The sequence below is a fragment of the Gastrolobium bilobum genome, unplaced genomic scaffold, assembly GCF_033153095.1.
Source record: "Gastrolobium bilobum isolate Gb01-03AN ecotype WA unplaced genomic scaffold, APGP_CSIRO_Gbil_v1 utg5831, whole genome shotgun sequence".
NCBI classification, from domain to species: Eukaryota; Viridiplantae; Streptophyta; class Magnoliopsida; order Fabales; family Fabaceae; genus Gastrolobium; species Gastrolobium bilobum.
Window position 1 is genome coordinate 323,562 of NW_026898041.1, and position 14,794 is coordinate 338,355.

At 36.5% G+C, this 14,794-nt stretch overlaps 1 protein-coding gene across 1 annotated transcript in view; it reads right to left on the reverse strand.

Moving 5' to 3' along the window:
• Positions 1 to 14,012, reverse strand: part of LOC133312337 (uncharacterized) — a 37,345-nt gene extending 23,333 nt beyond the window's left edge. The window contains exons 1-18 of the mRNA XM_061513505.1: positions 13,759 to 14,012; positions 12,232 to 12,529; positions 11,812 to 12,040; positions 11,117 to 11,456; positions 10,887 to 11,000; positions 10,655 to 10,783; positions 10,386 to 10,577; positions 10,095 to 10,289; positions 9,708 to 9,845; positions 9,424 to 9,546; positions 9,081 to 9,334; positions 8,241 to 8,344; positions 2,409 to 2,503; positions 2,093 to 2,332; positions 921 to 1,109; positions 723 to 804; positions 548 to 615; positions 169 to 314 (exon numbers count right to left, since the gene is read on the reverse strand). Coding sequence (XP_061369489.1) covers positions 169 to 314; positions 548 to 615; positions 723 to 804; positions 921 to 1,109; positions 2,093 to 2,332; positions 2,409 to 2,503; positions 8,241 to 8,344; positions 9,081 to 9,334; positions 9,424 to 9,546; positions 9,708 to 9,845; positions 10,095 to 10,289; positions 10,386 to 10,577; positions 10,655 to 10,783; positions 10,887 to 11,000; positions 11,117 to 11,456; positions 11,812 to 12,040; positions 12,232 to 12,529; positions 13,759 to 13,881 — 3,059 coding nt within the window. The 5' untranslated portion in view covers positions 13,882 to 14,012. The remainder of the gene's footprint in view (positions 1 to 168; positions 315 to 547; positions 616 to 722; positions 805 to 920; positions 1,110 to 2,092; positions 2,333 to 2,408; positions 2,504 to 8,240; positions 8,345 to 9,080; positions 9,335 to 9,423; positions 9,547 to 9,707; positions 9,846 to 10,094; positions 10,290 to 10,385; positions 10,578 to 10,654; positions 10,784 to 10,886; positions 11,001 to 11,116; positions 11,457 to 11,811; positions 12,041 to 12,231; positions 12,530 to 13,758) is intronic.
• Between the last annotated feature and the right edge of the window lie 782 nt (positions 14,013 to 14,794).

Below are 14,794 nucleotides of genomic sequence, written 5' to 3' on the forward strand. Positions count from 1 at the left end.
CATCTTTTACCACAACAGTCCATTTTGAAGTATCCTGCTGCACTTAATCAGCAAAAAATAAAAACCCCAAGGATACTCACTATCAGCACAGTATGTCCATGCACATATATCTGCATGGATATAATTTTAGTAAGCAATCACAGGATCTGATTTATGAGGTATGCTAACCTTTTCATAACCATATACTGCGCAAACCATGGATAGTACTGCTCTTTCAAAATTTCAGTTAACTCTTTTGCTTTAGCTTCAATATTAGCAGAAGAAATATTATTAATTATAAATGATATCTTGTCTTGAACCTCAGATCCTGGAGCCTGTTAAAAACAAAGAAAAAGAAGGGGTGAATCAATGTAAATAAAGGAAAATCCAAACTTCCATTTGTATAAGAAATTAAAGTGACATAGGCAGAGGATGAAACATGCAACATTATAACACTTTTGTAAGCAGATAAGTAAACTGTTGAGAATCTAAACAACTAAACAACATTTGTTAACAAAACTCAAGAAAGCAGCCAATGTGAACAATTTCTTGTAAAAGGCTACAGCACCTCTATGGGAGTTTCTCTTTTCTCAGCAGCAGCAACCAAAGTTTCAATGTTCAAGGCAGATCCAAACCCTACATCGGATGCAGATCAAAGAAACAGAGAAAAAATTCAGAAAATGAAATAAATCATAATATTTATGCCAATCAACAGGAATTATTCATGAGTAACAGAAATATACTGGTAGAAGTCGCTCCACGAGAAGCGCGAACAAAACCAGGGGTAGAAGATAGCATTGATGAGGCGCTGACTGTGCTATGTAACTGCAATGTTTGCAACAAAATAAAGTCACTAACAATAACAGTAAGAAAACCAAAGGCTACAACAGGAAGAGAGAGAAAGGCACACTGCTCACATCATGCTCTAACAAGTATAGTACCTTATTAGTACTAGAAGTATCAGCAGGTGTAACTAATGAAGATTGGCCTAGAGAAGATAAGAGCGGTTTTACATCAGTAGATGAACCAACAGAGGCTTTTTGACGATCATCCAAGGGATTTTCGCGTCTCTGTTGAAGCTGAAGTGACACTTGTTGCTGTCCAGGTGGTATGATGCTAGAACCACTGAGCTGCTACAAGGACACAGCATATACAAAAACATTAAATTAAACAGAAAGTGAAAGGACATGCATGTAACTTTTTCTATTATACAACATAATATTCTTGTTCTTCTCTTATAACCTTGTCAACTAGAGTAGTAATAATAATATTACTAAGAGATTCACACATTTGAAGACACCGGTGGCCAGTATCCTCATGGCATATTCTAACACATCCAGAATAGGTTTCTTTTCCTACAATTACTACAGAAAACACATACCACTGCAATAGGTTTCTCCAAGCCATAACCAACATTGGAATAATTTTTGGGTAACTAAAACAATACACACATTGAAGGTTTGTTATACTGGTTTTTGTAAGAGCAGTGAGGCCAAAATTTTATGGCAGTGTAAAGCAACTCCAACCCAACCCTTTGATGCACCTGATTGTAGTGGAATGCTTGCATCTTCTAGTGTGTATCTTTGCCCCTAAATAGTGATCGTGGCTGTTTAAAGTCAGTTGCAGAGAAAATGGGCAGCCTTATTGCATTTTTTAAGTTTTTCAAGTTCCTTGTATCAAAATTTCATGTTTTGAAGGATATGTTGTCCTTCCCCTACTTGTGCTTCTCCTACTTGTGCTTCTCCCTTTTTCTTTCTATTAAAACTTCTTCTTCTATAAAAAAATATCCACATTGCTGATTCTCAACCAAATCCACATACCTCAAAACCACAAACAAAAGGAAGATCGTATTCGACATAGGAAAGTTCAGAAACAATCCGTAATACTAAAAGTATGTTAGAACAACCAACTTATGCACATGTAATGACATATAGCTAGTCATTAAGCTATCAATATATAGCTTGTCATTAAAAAAAATGTACTATAACCCTAGCCCATGAGTGACTGCACTAACCTATGTAAAATAAAAACCAAATTATTAAATTTGAGCCATAAACTAAAAAAGGATAAAGAGAAAAGACAAACGAAAGGGAAGAAAGGAATTTACTTTTACCTCCACATGCCCTAATGAAGCATGTGCAGAATGATGGTTACTAATAACAGATGCATGGCTAACCCCATCTACATCTGCATGACCAGCGGAAATCCTGGCAAGAGCCTGTTCGATAAAAGCAACTATTTCTGAATGTGTATTGCGTAAATGGGAAATTTGCAGAATGTGATTGCAATACTGAGGCCACTCAATGAGACGATCCACAAACTGCTCCAATGCCAGACATCCAAATATAAACATCTGTAACATAAGAAGGCACAATCAATTCAGACATCAAACAAAAAATTAGAAACACACTCTTCAAAACAACACAAACTTTTGAATCTGTAGGCTTGCGTAACGCATCAAGAACGTAACGAAGAGCAATCCCCAGGGAGACATGAGTTACAAGCTGATGCTTGATTACAGAACCTGATACAAGTTTAAAAAGAAAACACTGTAATAAAGCAATTTTAAAACCAGATATCAAAGACTATGCATGTAGTTTCAAAATTGTGCACACTGAAATGTTAGCTAAAGATAGCAGTGTGCATGTCAAAACATCAAATTAAACTATGTAAAAACCAGTATGATGAACATCTTAATTTGTATGCACTAAATAAAACACATTTTTTAATTTAAGTATTACAAGTTTATATATATATATATATATATACACAAACACACACACTTATATTTTATTTTTTTATTTTTTCAATCTCTTCGTATCTTTCATTTGGGTTCATCTACCACCGATCACAATTAGTTTGGGATAAAGGTGTTGTTGATGTGGATTACAAGTTTACAACTAGTTGGAATCACAACATTCCTCACGGAAACATATCCATTATTTCCAACAAAAGAAACTTTCTTAAAGAAAATTTACGACAGGCAATGTCTCCTGCTCACTTCATTTTAGCTTAATTTAGTTCGTCAGCAAACAGAATCAATCACCTCAATTCAATGTAAGTGTAGAAAATCAGAATCCAAACATGTTTCCGTTTTTATTTCCTATTAATTAGGATTGATTATGATTGATTAGGATTGATTGTGATTGATTAGGATTGATTGTGATTAGGATTGATTAGTCATCGCTTAGTCATTCTTAGCGATTCTTTCTTGTATAAATACTCACTCATGTAAATTATTCAAAATCAATATATACAGAAACTTCTTTATATGGTATCAGAGCGGGTTCGTTCCTACCCTAATTCAAATCTAAAATAACCATCCAAACACTTCCATCACCGTCAAACACCTCCTAAACACCTCCTTGAATCTGTCCAACACAGAAACCTAGTCTACTGATCTCCGATCAAGAAAGTGAGGTGACCATTCGACTCAGAAGGATCCGACGAGTCGACCGCCGCTGGACCCATCGCCGTCAACCGCCGCACGCGCCGCCACGCGCGGTCACACGCGCGGCCAGTTTCCGGCGCGTGAGCTCCACGCGCCGCCTTCCCAACGTCTTTTTCCGCCGCGACTTGCACAGACCTTCTCGCCGGCTTCTCCCCTTCCTGTTCCAGAGGTCAGATCAAAAATTTACAAAACTTGATTTTTCATCAACGGTCAACCCTTCTCTTTCTATTCATGGCTTCCTCAAAACACTCTTCCTCTTACTCTGATGGTGTCTTTCTTAGCAAGACTAAGTTTGAACAACTTCAGAGACTTTTGACTCAACCTCCTAAGGCCACTAGTCATGTGGTCCAGCAAGGTACAGCTTTCCATGTTGATAGTCAAAATCATTGGATCCTTGATTCTGGAGCCTCTGATCATATGACAGGTAATCTTGGCTTGTTTTGTTCATACACTCCATATTCTGAACCTTCTCGGGTCAAGATCGCCGATGGCAGTTTTTCCCAGATTGCGGGACACGGAACCATTAAACTTTCTGAGCTGATTACTTTGACATCAGTTCTTTATGTTCCTTCTCTGACTTGTAATCTCATTTCTATTAGCAAGCTCACCTCTGAGTTGCATTGCTTTGCTAAATTCTTTCCACATGGTTGTGTTTTTCAGGAACAGGACTCGGAGAGGATGATTGGCAGTGCTAGAGAGGATGGTGGACTTTACTACTTTGAGGAGGATGTGACTCATGAAGCTGTTTTCGTAGGAAAAAACTCTATGTTTCCTTTTGATTCATGTAATGATGTTATGATGTGGCATCGTAGGCTAGGCCATCCAAATTTTATTTATCTTCAGAAGTTGTTGCCAAACTTATTTATTCATAAAAGTCCAAGTTTGTTTTCTTGTGATATTTGTCAACTTGCCAAGCATACTCGTGCTCATTATCCTTCTAAAGTTCACCATGACTCTTCCCCATTTTCCTTAATTCATAGTGACATATGGGGTCCAGCCCGTGTTAAAAATATTTCAGGTACTCGATGGTTCATTACCTTCATTGATGACCATTCTCGAGTCTGTTGGGTGTATCTTCTAAAGGATAAGTCCGATGCTGCATCCGTGTTTAAAAAATTTCATGCCATGGTTCAAACCCAATTCCAAGTTGCTATACAAATTCTTCGTACAGATAATGGCAAAGAGTATTTTAACTCTATTCTTGGAGAATATCTTTCCCAACATGGCATCCTTCACCAAAGCTCGTGTCCTGACACACCCCAACAGAACGGAGTTGCGGAAAGAAAAAACCGACATCTCCTTGAAGTTGCTCGGGCTCTTATGTTTACCACGAGTGTTCCTAAATATCTTTGGGGAGAGGCAGTTCTCACTGCCTCGTATCTGATAAATCGAATGCCATCTCGCATTCTGAAATTTCAGTCTCCTCTTTCTAGTCTTGTTCGTATCTTCCCTTCCTTCCGAGGTGTCTCCTCCTTACCTCTCAAGTTATTTGGTTGCGTTGCATTTGTCCATATTCCCTCCCATCAACGGTCTAAGCTTGATCCTAAGTCTCTCCAGTGTGTCTTTATTGGTTATTCTCCTACTCAACGTGGCTATAAATGTTATTCACCCTCTCTTCGTAAGGTCTGTCTCTATGGATGTCACTTTTTCTGAAAATGACCCTTTCTTCCCCTCGACTTCTCTTCAGGGGGAGATAGGAGTAGATGAAGATCAGTCATGGGAACCTACTGATGCCACGGTATTACCTCTAATTTTGGAAACAGGGGGAGCTACAGAATCCTCACCATCAGGAGCCTCCTCAAAATGGGGACAAGTTTATAGCAGGCGAAAGCCTCCTCAAAGTGTGAATAACCCAGAGCCTCTACACTGCCAGGATTCTGAACCATGTTCTAGTTCCAGCACCCCAATACTTGAGTGTCATGGTGAAAATGATCTACACTTGCCCATTGCTCTCAGAAAAGGTACTCGATCTTGTACTACTCATCCTATTTCTAATCATATTTCATATGGAAAGTTGTCCCCAGGGTTTCGTGCTTTCAATACTATGTTGGATAGTACAAAGATACCGAGAAATATACATGAGGCTCTCAATGATAAAAAATGGAGGGATGCTGTCTTTGAAGAAATGAATGCTTTAAAAAGAAATGGAACTTAGGAGATAGTGACCCTACCCAAAGGAAAACAGGCAGTAGGATGCAAATGGGTGTTTACAATAAAATTCAATGCAGATAATAGCATCAACAGATACAAGGCAAGATTGGTTGCAAAGGGTTTCACTCAGACTCATGGGATAGATTATCATGAGACTTTTGCTCCGGTTGCTAAAGTCAATACCATCCGAGTTCTCATATCTCTTGCTGCCAATCTAGATTGGCCTCTGCAACAGTTAGATGTGAAGAATGCATTCCTAAATGGTGACTTACATGAAGAAGTCTATATGGATCCTCCACCTGGTTTTGAAAAGGGAAATGGATCAGTGTGTAAACTAAAAAAGTCTCTATATGGATTGAAACAGTCTCCCAGAGAATGGTTCGACAAATTCACACAAGCAGTCAAAAGAAGAGGCTTCATTCAAGCACAGACTGATCATACTCTCTTTCACAAACACTCTAAGGATGGTAAAATTGCTATTCTTATTGTATACGTAGATGATATAATTCTTACAGGTGATGATATTGAGGAATTGAACACCTTGAAGAAATTTCTAGCAGCTCAATTTGAACTCAAAGACCTTGGCACTCTCAAATATTTCCTTGGTATGGAAGTTGCTAGAAGCAAAACAGGCATCACTCTAACACAAAAAAAATATGTTCTAGATCTTTTGTTGGAAACAGGAATGTTAGGGTGTAAACCTGCTGAGACACCTGTGGAACCTAATACCAAGTTAGGTATTGAAGATGGGAATGAGGTGGATAAAGAACAATATCAGCGATTGGTTGGTAAACTAATCTACTTATCTCATACGCGTCCTGACATTGCCTTTGCGGTGAGTATGATTAGTCAATTCATGCACTCACCCAAGGAGAAGCATCTTAGTGCAGTCTATAGGGTGCTTAGATACCTCAAGAATACTCCAGGAAGAGGATTATTCTTTAAAAAGGGGTATAAAAGGACAATTGAAATCTACACTGATGCAGATTGGGCAGGCTCATCAGTAGACAGGAGATCTACCTCAGGCTATTGCACCTATGTGTGGGGAAATCTTGTTACTTGGAGAAGCAAAAAGCAAACAATGGTTGCAAGTAGTGCTGAAACAGAGTTTCGAGCATTATCTCATGGAGTTTGTGAAGGAATCTGGTTGAAAAGACTTCTTCAAGAGTTGAAGATTTCATATTCCCTACCAATAAAACTATATTGTGACAACAAGGCAGCTGTTAGCATTGCTCAAAATCCTGTGCATCATGATCGAACAAAGCACGTGGAAGTTGATCGTCACTTCATCAAAGAAAAATTAGATGATGGAAGTGTGCGTTTGATATATGTTCCAACCAAAGAGCAAACGGCAGATATCCTTACCAAGGGCCTACACCGTCCAGCATTCGAAGACTTGATTGGCAAGTTGGGAATGATCAATATTTACCTCCCAACTTGAGGGGGAGTGTAGAAAATCAGAATCCAAACATGTTTCCGTTTTTATTTCCTATTGATTAGGATTGATTGTGATTGATTAGGATTGATTGTGATTGATTAGGATTGATTAGTCATCGCTTAGTCATTATTAGCGATTCTTTCTTGTATAAATACTCACTCATGTAAATTATTCAAAATCAATATATACAGAAACTTCTTTATAGTAAGCAACCAATAATGATAAAGTTGCAAATGTGTTTAACAAGAACACGTCAATTAATAAGTCAAGGACCTGTCAAACAGTGGCAGTGTAGACGGGTGGCAATCTAATAGAGTAAATAAAAATGATGGGAAAGGGCTAAGGTCCCCTTGGCTTGGTAAACTCTCCACTTGGCTCAATTAAAAACTCAAATGAATAAGCTCAAGTTTGCACGATTAATAATATACACTTTATGTTCTACAATCATTATAAGAAATTAAATAAAAAAGTTTTTTTTATATCAATATTTAATAAAAAAAATTACTAATTAAATGACATGATTCACTTGTAGTCATTACCTAAAAGTCCTGCATCTTAAATTAGCTTGACTTTAGGCAAATCTCTGATTTTAAAAAAAAAAAGCTCAAGCTTGAAACAAAGCTCAAACAGGCTCAGCCCGAGCTCAAATTCAGTTTTATCTTGTTAAAGATCAACTAAGATTCAACCAAGCAAGCATGAACTTCATAATAATAGCTGTATCCATGTTGCACACATCATAGACACTTCAGATACTCTAGCAGCATTTTATAATTTTTCACTTGATTTTTAAGTTTTGTACCATTACAGGTGAAAACATTATTTTGTCTTCAATGACTCGTGCTAACTTCTAAACATTGATACCCTATTTTGATTTAAGATTTGTATTCTTATCTTAATTACATACTAATTTTATATGTTGTGCTATAGCCATGTGGTGTCCTATAATTCTTAAAATTTGCCATATTCACAAGTCTATGTCGTATCTCATCCATGTCCCGTGTCAGTACATGCTTTCTAGGATTCAACCCCTAAGTTTAAATGCTGGTAAGATGAACAGTTACTACCATAATTCATCATATTGCAATTTACCCAACCCAAATCTAAAGTTGCCTAGTAGAACAGTACCACAAACCACCGGAATGGTGGTGATCATCAAGGCACTAGGTGCTAAATATAGTTTAGTTGCATTTCATCATCTGCAATGTGAAGAGCAAAACTTACCAAAGAGAACTGCAGCAATTTTGAGTTGCCTTTCAGGATACTTGGGGAAAAATCTACACTCCTCAAACAAGTTTGCAATCATGCATTCAAAAATTAATTTCTCCCTGTTAACTCACACCAACAATGAAATGATATTAGTAGTTAACCACATACAACATAATAATTACTTACATTAGAAACAAATAACATCAAAGAGGTTTTCCAAAAAAAAAAAATAACATCAAAGAGATAACAAAAGCATAAATTCTTGCAAAATTTTCAGTCAGTTTTCTTTAAACAAAATAAAATTTAGATATAATAGAAACAGAAAGAACCCACATAGTCAGAGTCAACTTTCTTATATAAAGAATATAGGCAGGTTCTCAACTTGAGCTAGGAGGTAACAATTTGTCGGCAGGACATGAAGATACAGAAACAGCCTACACGATATCATTTTAGTTGGGTCCAATCATAAAATAGTAAGGAGAAGACTTATAGTATTTGAATTGAAACTATGATTTCCAAAAGGGCCAGGGATTAAACACTATGTACTACATCTTTTTTACAAATGATATACAAAAATTCTCAAACGTAGACAGTTCTATACAGTGTCTAAAGTTGTGAAAATCAGACGATACGTGAGATGCCATTGACAGAATTTTTAAAAACAAGGGATGAGATAATAATACACATCTGAACCTGAGCTAAGAAAACCTTGATAGAGGTTTATACCTATCAACAATCGCCAAAAAGTTCTAAAATTTAGATTTTGGATAAGTAAAAGCTTACAAAAATGCAACAATACTAGCATGTTACTTAAAGCGACATACTGGCCAGAAATGAAACTTTAAAACACGTCACCTCTTCACAGAAGATTCCTTGAATCGGGCAAGCATTTGCACCATAGCATTAATGGTTAACTGATCAGAAAACATTTGATGGAAGAAGGAGTTTGCTTCTGTTTCAATGTCATCCGGAAATCCATCAGAAGTAGATGACTCAGTATTTCCACCATTTTGAAGCCTTGGATTTGAATCTATAATAGATATATGCAACCTCTCCAGCTCCTCGGAAAGGTATTTAGTGGTAACCAAGTCAGTATGAAATTTAAGAACCTGAAATTGGACATTGTTAGATCTCAAAATAAAAGTGAGAATAAGATGAAACCAGGATAGTCAGAAAAACTAAATGATTCAAGAAGAACCTTCAAGAATGTAGCAGTTGTCTCAGCATAGAGATTCAAAAGAGCACCAGACTGATGAAAAGATTTGCCAGATAGGTTTTGTGATCCACCAAAATTGACATCCCTTATGAACTTGAGGCACTCCTGCAAAATAAACCTAAATATGTCAACCACTCTTCTTTTGGCTAAAATAAATTCAGAGACGTAACTCAAAATGCACAAGACAAGACCAAAAGAGAGCATATATCTGTACTAACAGTGTCTTAATAAATCAGAAATCAAGGAATGAGAGAAGGTAATATCACCTCGAAAAAGAGGTCCTTGTAGGCAGTTAAGTTGTTACTCAACCACTTCTCGAGGTCAAGAAATTCTTTTTTGGAAGCAACAGCTGCTAACCTTATACCATAATAAGAAGGAATAACTTCAACCACTGAAGATAGAATCTGCAAAACAAATAAGAATCAAGAGTTAAAAATGGCAAACAGCAATAACAAAGTCAGGTGATTGGCATTCAAAAGGACAAGTTTGAAGAATTATTGCAAGGTAACAAACAAGTGTCAAGGAAAGTAAGAGTTGCCTGTTTTAACAAATTTTAGACTCAAACAAGAAAAAAAATCATCTTGCATGACAACTAACTCTATCTATCAGGAAAATGACCAAAATAAAATATACACACTATACATGGAAACTACCTTTAGCTCCTGGCAGATGTCCACAATTCTTGTAATGCTGTCTACGTCATTGTTTTGAGAATATATGAACCCTCGCAAGACCAGATTGGGATTAACATGCCAAAGGTGTAGAATCATTCCATTGCCTACAGCACTTTTTACTATCATGGGAAAAGCAATCAGGCATACTTCATGCTGGAAGAGGTTGTAAGCAGTCTGCAAAAACAACAAATGCAAACTTAGTAGCAAGAAAAGACATGAGAAAAAGGTATACTATGCAGAACCAGTGAATATGAATCCAATTAATTGTACATTAATGTGTGCCATCCCAAGAAGCAAGATTTCAGGACAGTGTTTAAGGGGATAATCAAGGATTGATCGAACAACACTGGCATGGCCCTTCTCAGCTAGCTGACAGAGGGCATCCAAAAGGTCAAGACACATCCATGCATGATTTTCATGTCCATTTTGAAGCTTGTGGCCATTAATCGCATCAACATATGCCTGCATAGTGATTTTGTTATTGTCAAAATTTGGAGATGTGAACAAGAAACAGCAAATGTGTAGACAGAGCGTCATACCAGCTGCCTTGCAGAGTGGGCAAAGGTAAACATTTCTGGTGGTGCTGATACAGCATATCTAAGGAAAGATAGCTGACCTTCAGTATTCTTCCAGAGAGATCCACAGATGGCATGGAGAGGAAATGGCTCCTGACATGCCAAATTTCAAACATTTCAGGATTTTATGCCAAAGAGTTTGCAAGTTCATAAACTGAGCACCAGGAAAAGCATGAGCACAATTCTTATATTATACCTTACAGGCATGTTTATAAACAGACATTAGAAAAGAGAACGCTTCTTCATTAGGAAGAAAAAATCCTTCGTGGTCAAGATTTTCAATAACCTGTATCCAATTGGTTTGAGGTGCCTGTATCAAAAAGAACAGGAAAGAGCAAGCATTTACTTCATTTATTCAAATTCCAATAACTGAAATAAAAGCTTCATATCAAAATGGAATGTCAAGTTTTATTCAAGAAAACTCACAAGATGCATGATTGTATCTATCAAGACATCAATATTCCAAGAGTTCAGTGGTGGCAACTCAGACAAGTTGTTGTTTCCAAGGGCCGCGCCAAAAGTTAAGAATGTGCTCTGGTTGTCCTCCAGCCCAGAATGGGTACGAGCAATAGTACCAAGTAATTTAGAGAGCTTATTATCAGTTAAAGGTAAAAAGAGTGAAAATATTTCATTGCACTGTGCGACATCAACCATGCACCCATAGCCTAGTTCCTTCACAATATCTCCCATGTTCATTTCCTTCTGTATGTCTGCCAAAATAGCATCGAAATCATTTTCTTCACACTCATGGAGCAACTCCATATTCCTGTAAAAGACAGGGAAAACTAATAAGCAGACATGTCATTAATACACCAATAGTAGATATAGCAACCTAATGCTTGAAGTAATAATATAAAAACATACAACTATATTTAAAAGTAGTTATGATACCAGTTTTATCTTAATTTTTACCCAAATTTCAAATTTAATAATTCAGTTCATGTTGACACTTATTTCAGTGGATAAATCAAATAAAAAGTGTTTAATGTTATTGACTGAATGAGTAGTCAACCTAATAAATGGTAAGCAGTTAGTTTACTGTGATTAACATGACTTTTAAGCCCAATTGTCTTCTACAATCAATCACCCATATGATAAGAATAAATGTATTAAGTTACAACCTTAAAAATTCAGCCTCATGCATCTCATCAGGTAGCAATGGAGTCAAAACAAAAGGTGGTGTGTCCTTGAACTCCACCAGTGATAATATCTGCATGAAGGAATCCACATGCTTGGAAAGACCTTCAGACTGCTTAAGGAACATAATAATATTGTGAATTTGCTCATGGAAACTCAAAGAACCAGGATTGGCACACAATTCCTCAATCTGAGCCATGCATAAATTCTTGCCTACAAAGAAGTGATATTTTAGGTCAATTTAGTAATAATAACAATAACACAGGGAAAATTTTGACATAATTGATAATATGGAAATGGCCATGAAACTAACATCGCGAAAAGATATCAACTTATTTGACAAGCAGATTGTACGTAGGAAAAGCATTAAGCAAGAACTGGCACTAGAAAAATTTCATACTTACCACATAGCCTGGCATCGGGATTTTCAGAATCAGATAAAGCAAGACTGATGGCAATTTTTTCCAATAAAGACAACTGTAATCCAGTACAAAAACTTTCTAAAAAGCTGTCATTAATTTCTATATCCTTCATTGATTCAGAGAACACTGTGCTGAAGTTTGGTTTGTCCAGGAGGTACTTAATGACTGCCCCAAGAATTGGCTCATGGTACACATCTTTCATATCTCTTGTGACACAGTTAAAGTGATCCAAGCAAGTTTGAAGCAGCAAAATGCATCCAATGGTTCCAAACTCAGTGAACTGACAGTGGAAGAAAGTATGTGTCAATAAACAACTCGGGCAGATTGATAATACAGAGAAGATTCCATATATGAATTAATTAAAAATCAAAGAACAACCTAAAGCAAATCTACTAAGGTTCGCTGACACTAATTTTTGCTGATTATTCTACAAAATAGGGTATTCTATGGGGGGAGGAAAAGGCATAAAGAGAGAACTGAGCAAAACAGGAGATAAACAAAGATGCATAGTCCATAAAGCATGATGAAAAAATAATAGCAAAGAACTTCACATAAGATGGCATAAACAAATCATGGTGTAATGAGTCAGATTGTCAACCACCACAGAAGGAAGATAAAACACCAGAACTTTATCAAACAAGACAATAGCATTAGGCATTAGTTCACTAAAGCTATTAATTTCTCTTAGGATTTCCTCCAGTTATGCAAAGTTGAATAGAAAGCCTAAAGCCTCCAGATCCTATCCTCCATAACCGCCTCTCCAACGTTGTCATCCACTGCCTCCGCTGCAACCCAAAAAAATGCACTTTCGGTCCATACAGCTCAAGCTTATAGCATTATCTCCTACCCAGGCCAAAGCTCATCAATCATCCATTTCATTCCCCATTTCATCAAAAGGCAGTAGCGAAAGAAACCCTAGATTGATTCTCCTAGCCACAGGAAGAAAACAAAGAAGCATGCTAATGGGTGCTAGCAAAAGGACAGACTGAGCTCCTCGTTGCCACACAAACAATCCTCTCGCTAATATGCATAAAATTGTGTATTTGCAAAATCAAAACCAAATAAACCCAAAAACACCCACCTAGGCAAATCTACAAAATCATTTTCATACAGAGTTCATTTAGTTGCAAAACACCCAAAAGTCTGACCTAGGATATAATTTTCTCCAACGAACAAACAGCAGAACCCTAAAGAAAACATGGTTGCTCTCGTAACCCCATATCAGAAAGGAAGAAACCTCGTCGTCACAAAATCAAAGCATTAGAGTTAAAAATAAAAACCCACGCAAGCGCGCACACACACGCAAGCATGTCAATTTAAAATTTGATACCAACCCACCACACATCAAAACGGAAGAAACTTTACCAATCACAAAATCGCATTATTAGGTCAGATAAAAACAAACACAAGCATTTCAGTTTTTTTTATTTCAAAATTGGATGCAAACACAGAAAATAAAGTGTCTCGAAAAGTGAGAAAAAAAAAGGAGGTGGAAGGGAAATGAATGACCTGAGAGAGTTGATCGTAAACGGAGTCAAAGTTGACTTCGTTCAATGAGTTGAGCAGGAACCGAATCTGGTTGGAAGCGATGGAGGAAAAGTTCGTCATCGTGCCTACGGAGTCGAGAATCATCACAAGGGAACGATTGAGGAAGTGAAATTGCGGAAGAGAGAGCGAGAGAGAGAGAGAAAGGGAGATAGCACAGAATCAATGCGTGAGAAAGGAGTGAAGGAATGGGTTTGAGAAAGCGATAACGTCTGTTTGGGAAAGTATCGAGGGACTGTTGTCGCAGGCTTGGCCCATTTTCATTTCTATAGGGTTTTTTTCTTACTGTGGAGGTTTCTTGAGCATTCTTACCTTCATTTTTTTTTTCTATTAATGTTTATGATGACGTAGGAAATAATTTTATTATATATATATATATATATATATATATATATAGGTTATAGACATAAGTTATTCATTCTATCTATTTTTTTTTTTCCTACCACTTTAAAAGACCATTTGATCGGAATTTTAATTAACATTTATCTTTCTCTCTTCTTTTTAGATTCTGATCTAATGATATTAGAGAATGGTAGGCAAAGATAGATAGAAAAAATGATAGGTAGAATAACATATCCATATATATATATAGAAAAAATATTTCTACAACCACTTTAGATAAAGTTATTTACAGCTATTCCAAAAACTATGTCATTTTGATTAAAGAAAGGTGTTTCTGTAATTTTAAGTGAATTAATAAAAGGTGTTTCAATAAAATAAATATGATAAAAAAATAAAATTACGGAAACACCTTCATTAATACATCTAAAATTATAAAAACATTTTTCATTAATCAAAATGACGTAATTTTTGGAATAGCTGTAGATAACTTTATCTAGAGTGGTTGTAGAAATGTTTACCCCCTATGTTGCACCGATACCGATACGGGACACGAGATACGACACGACAATCCGACACGTTAATTCTAAAAAATGTTAAATTGCGACACGTTAGAACACGTTTTGATATTATATAATATTTTAAATTTTTGTAGTGTATA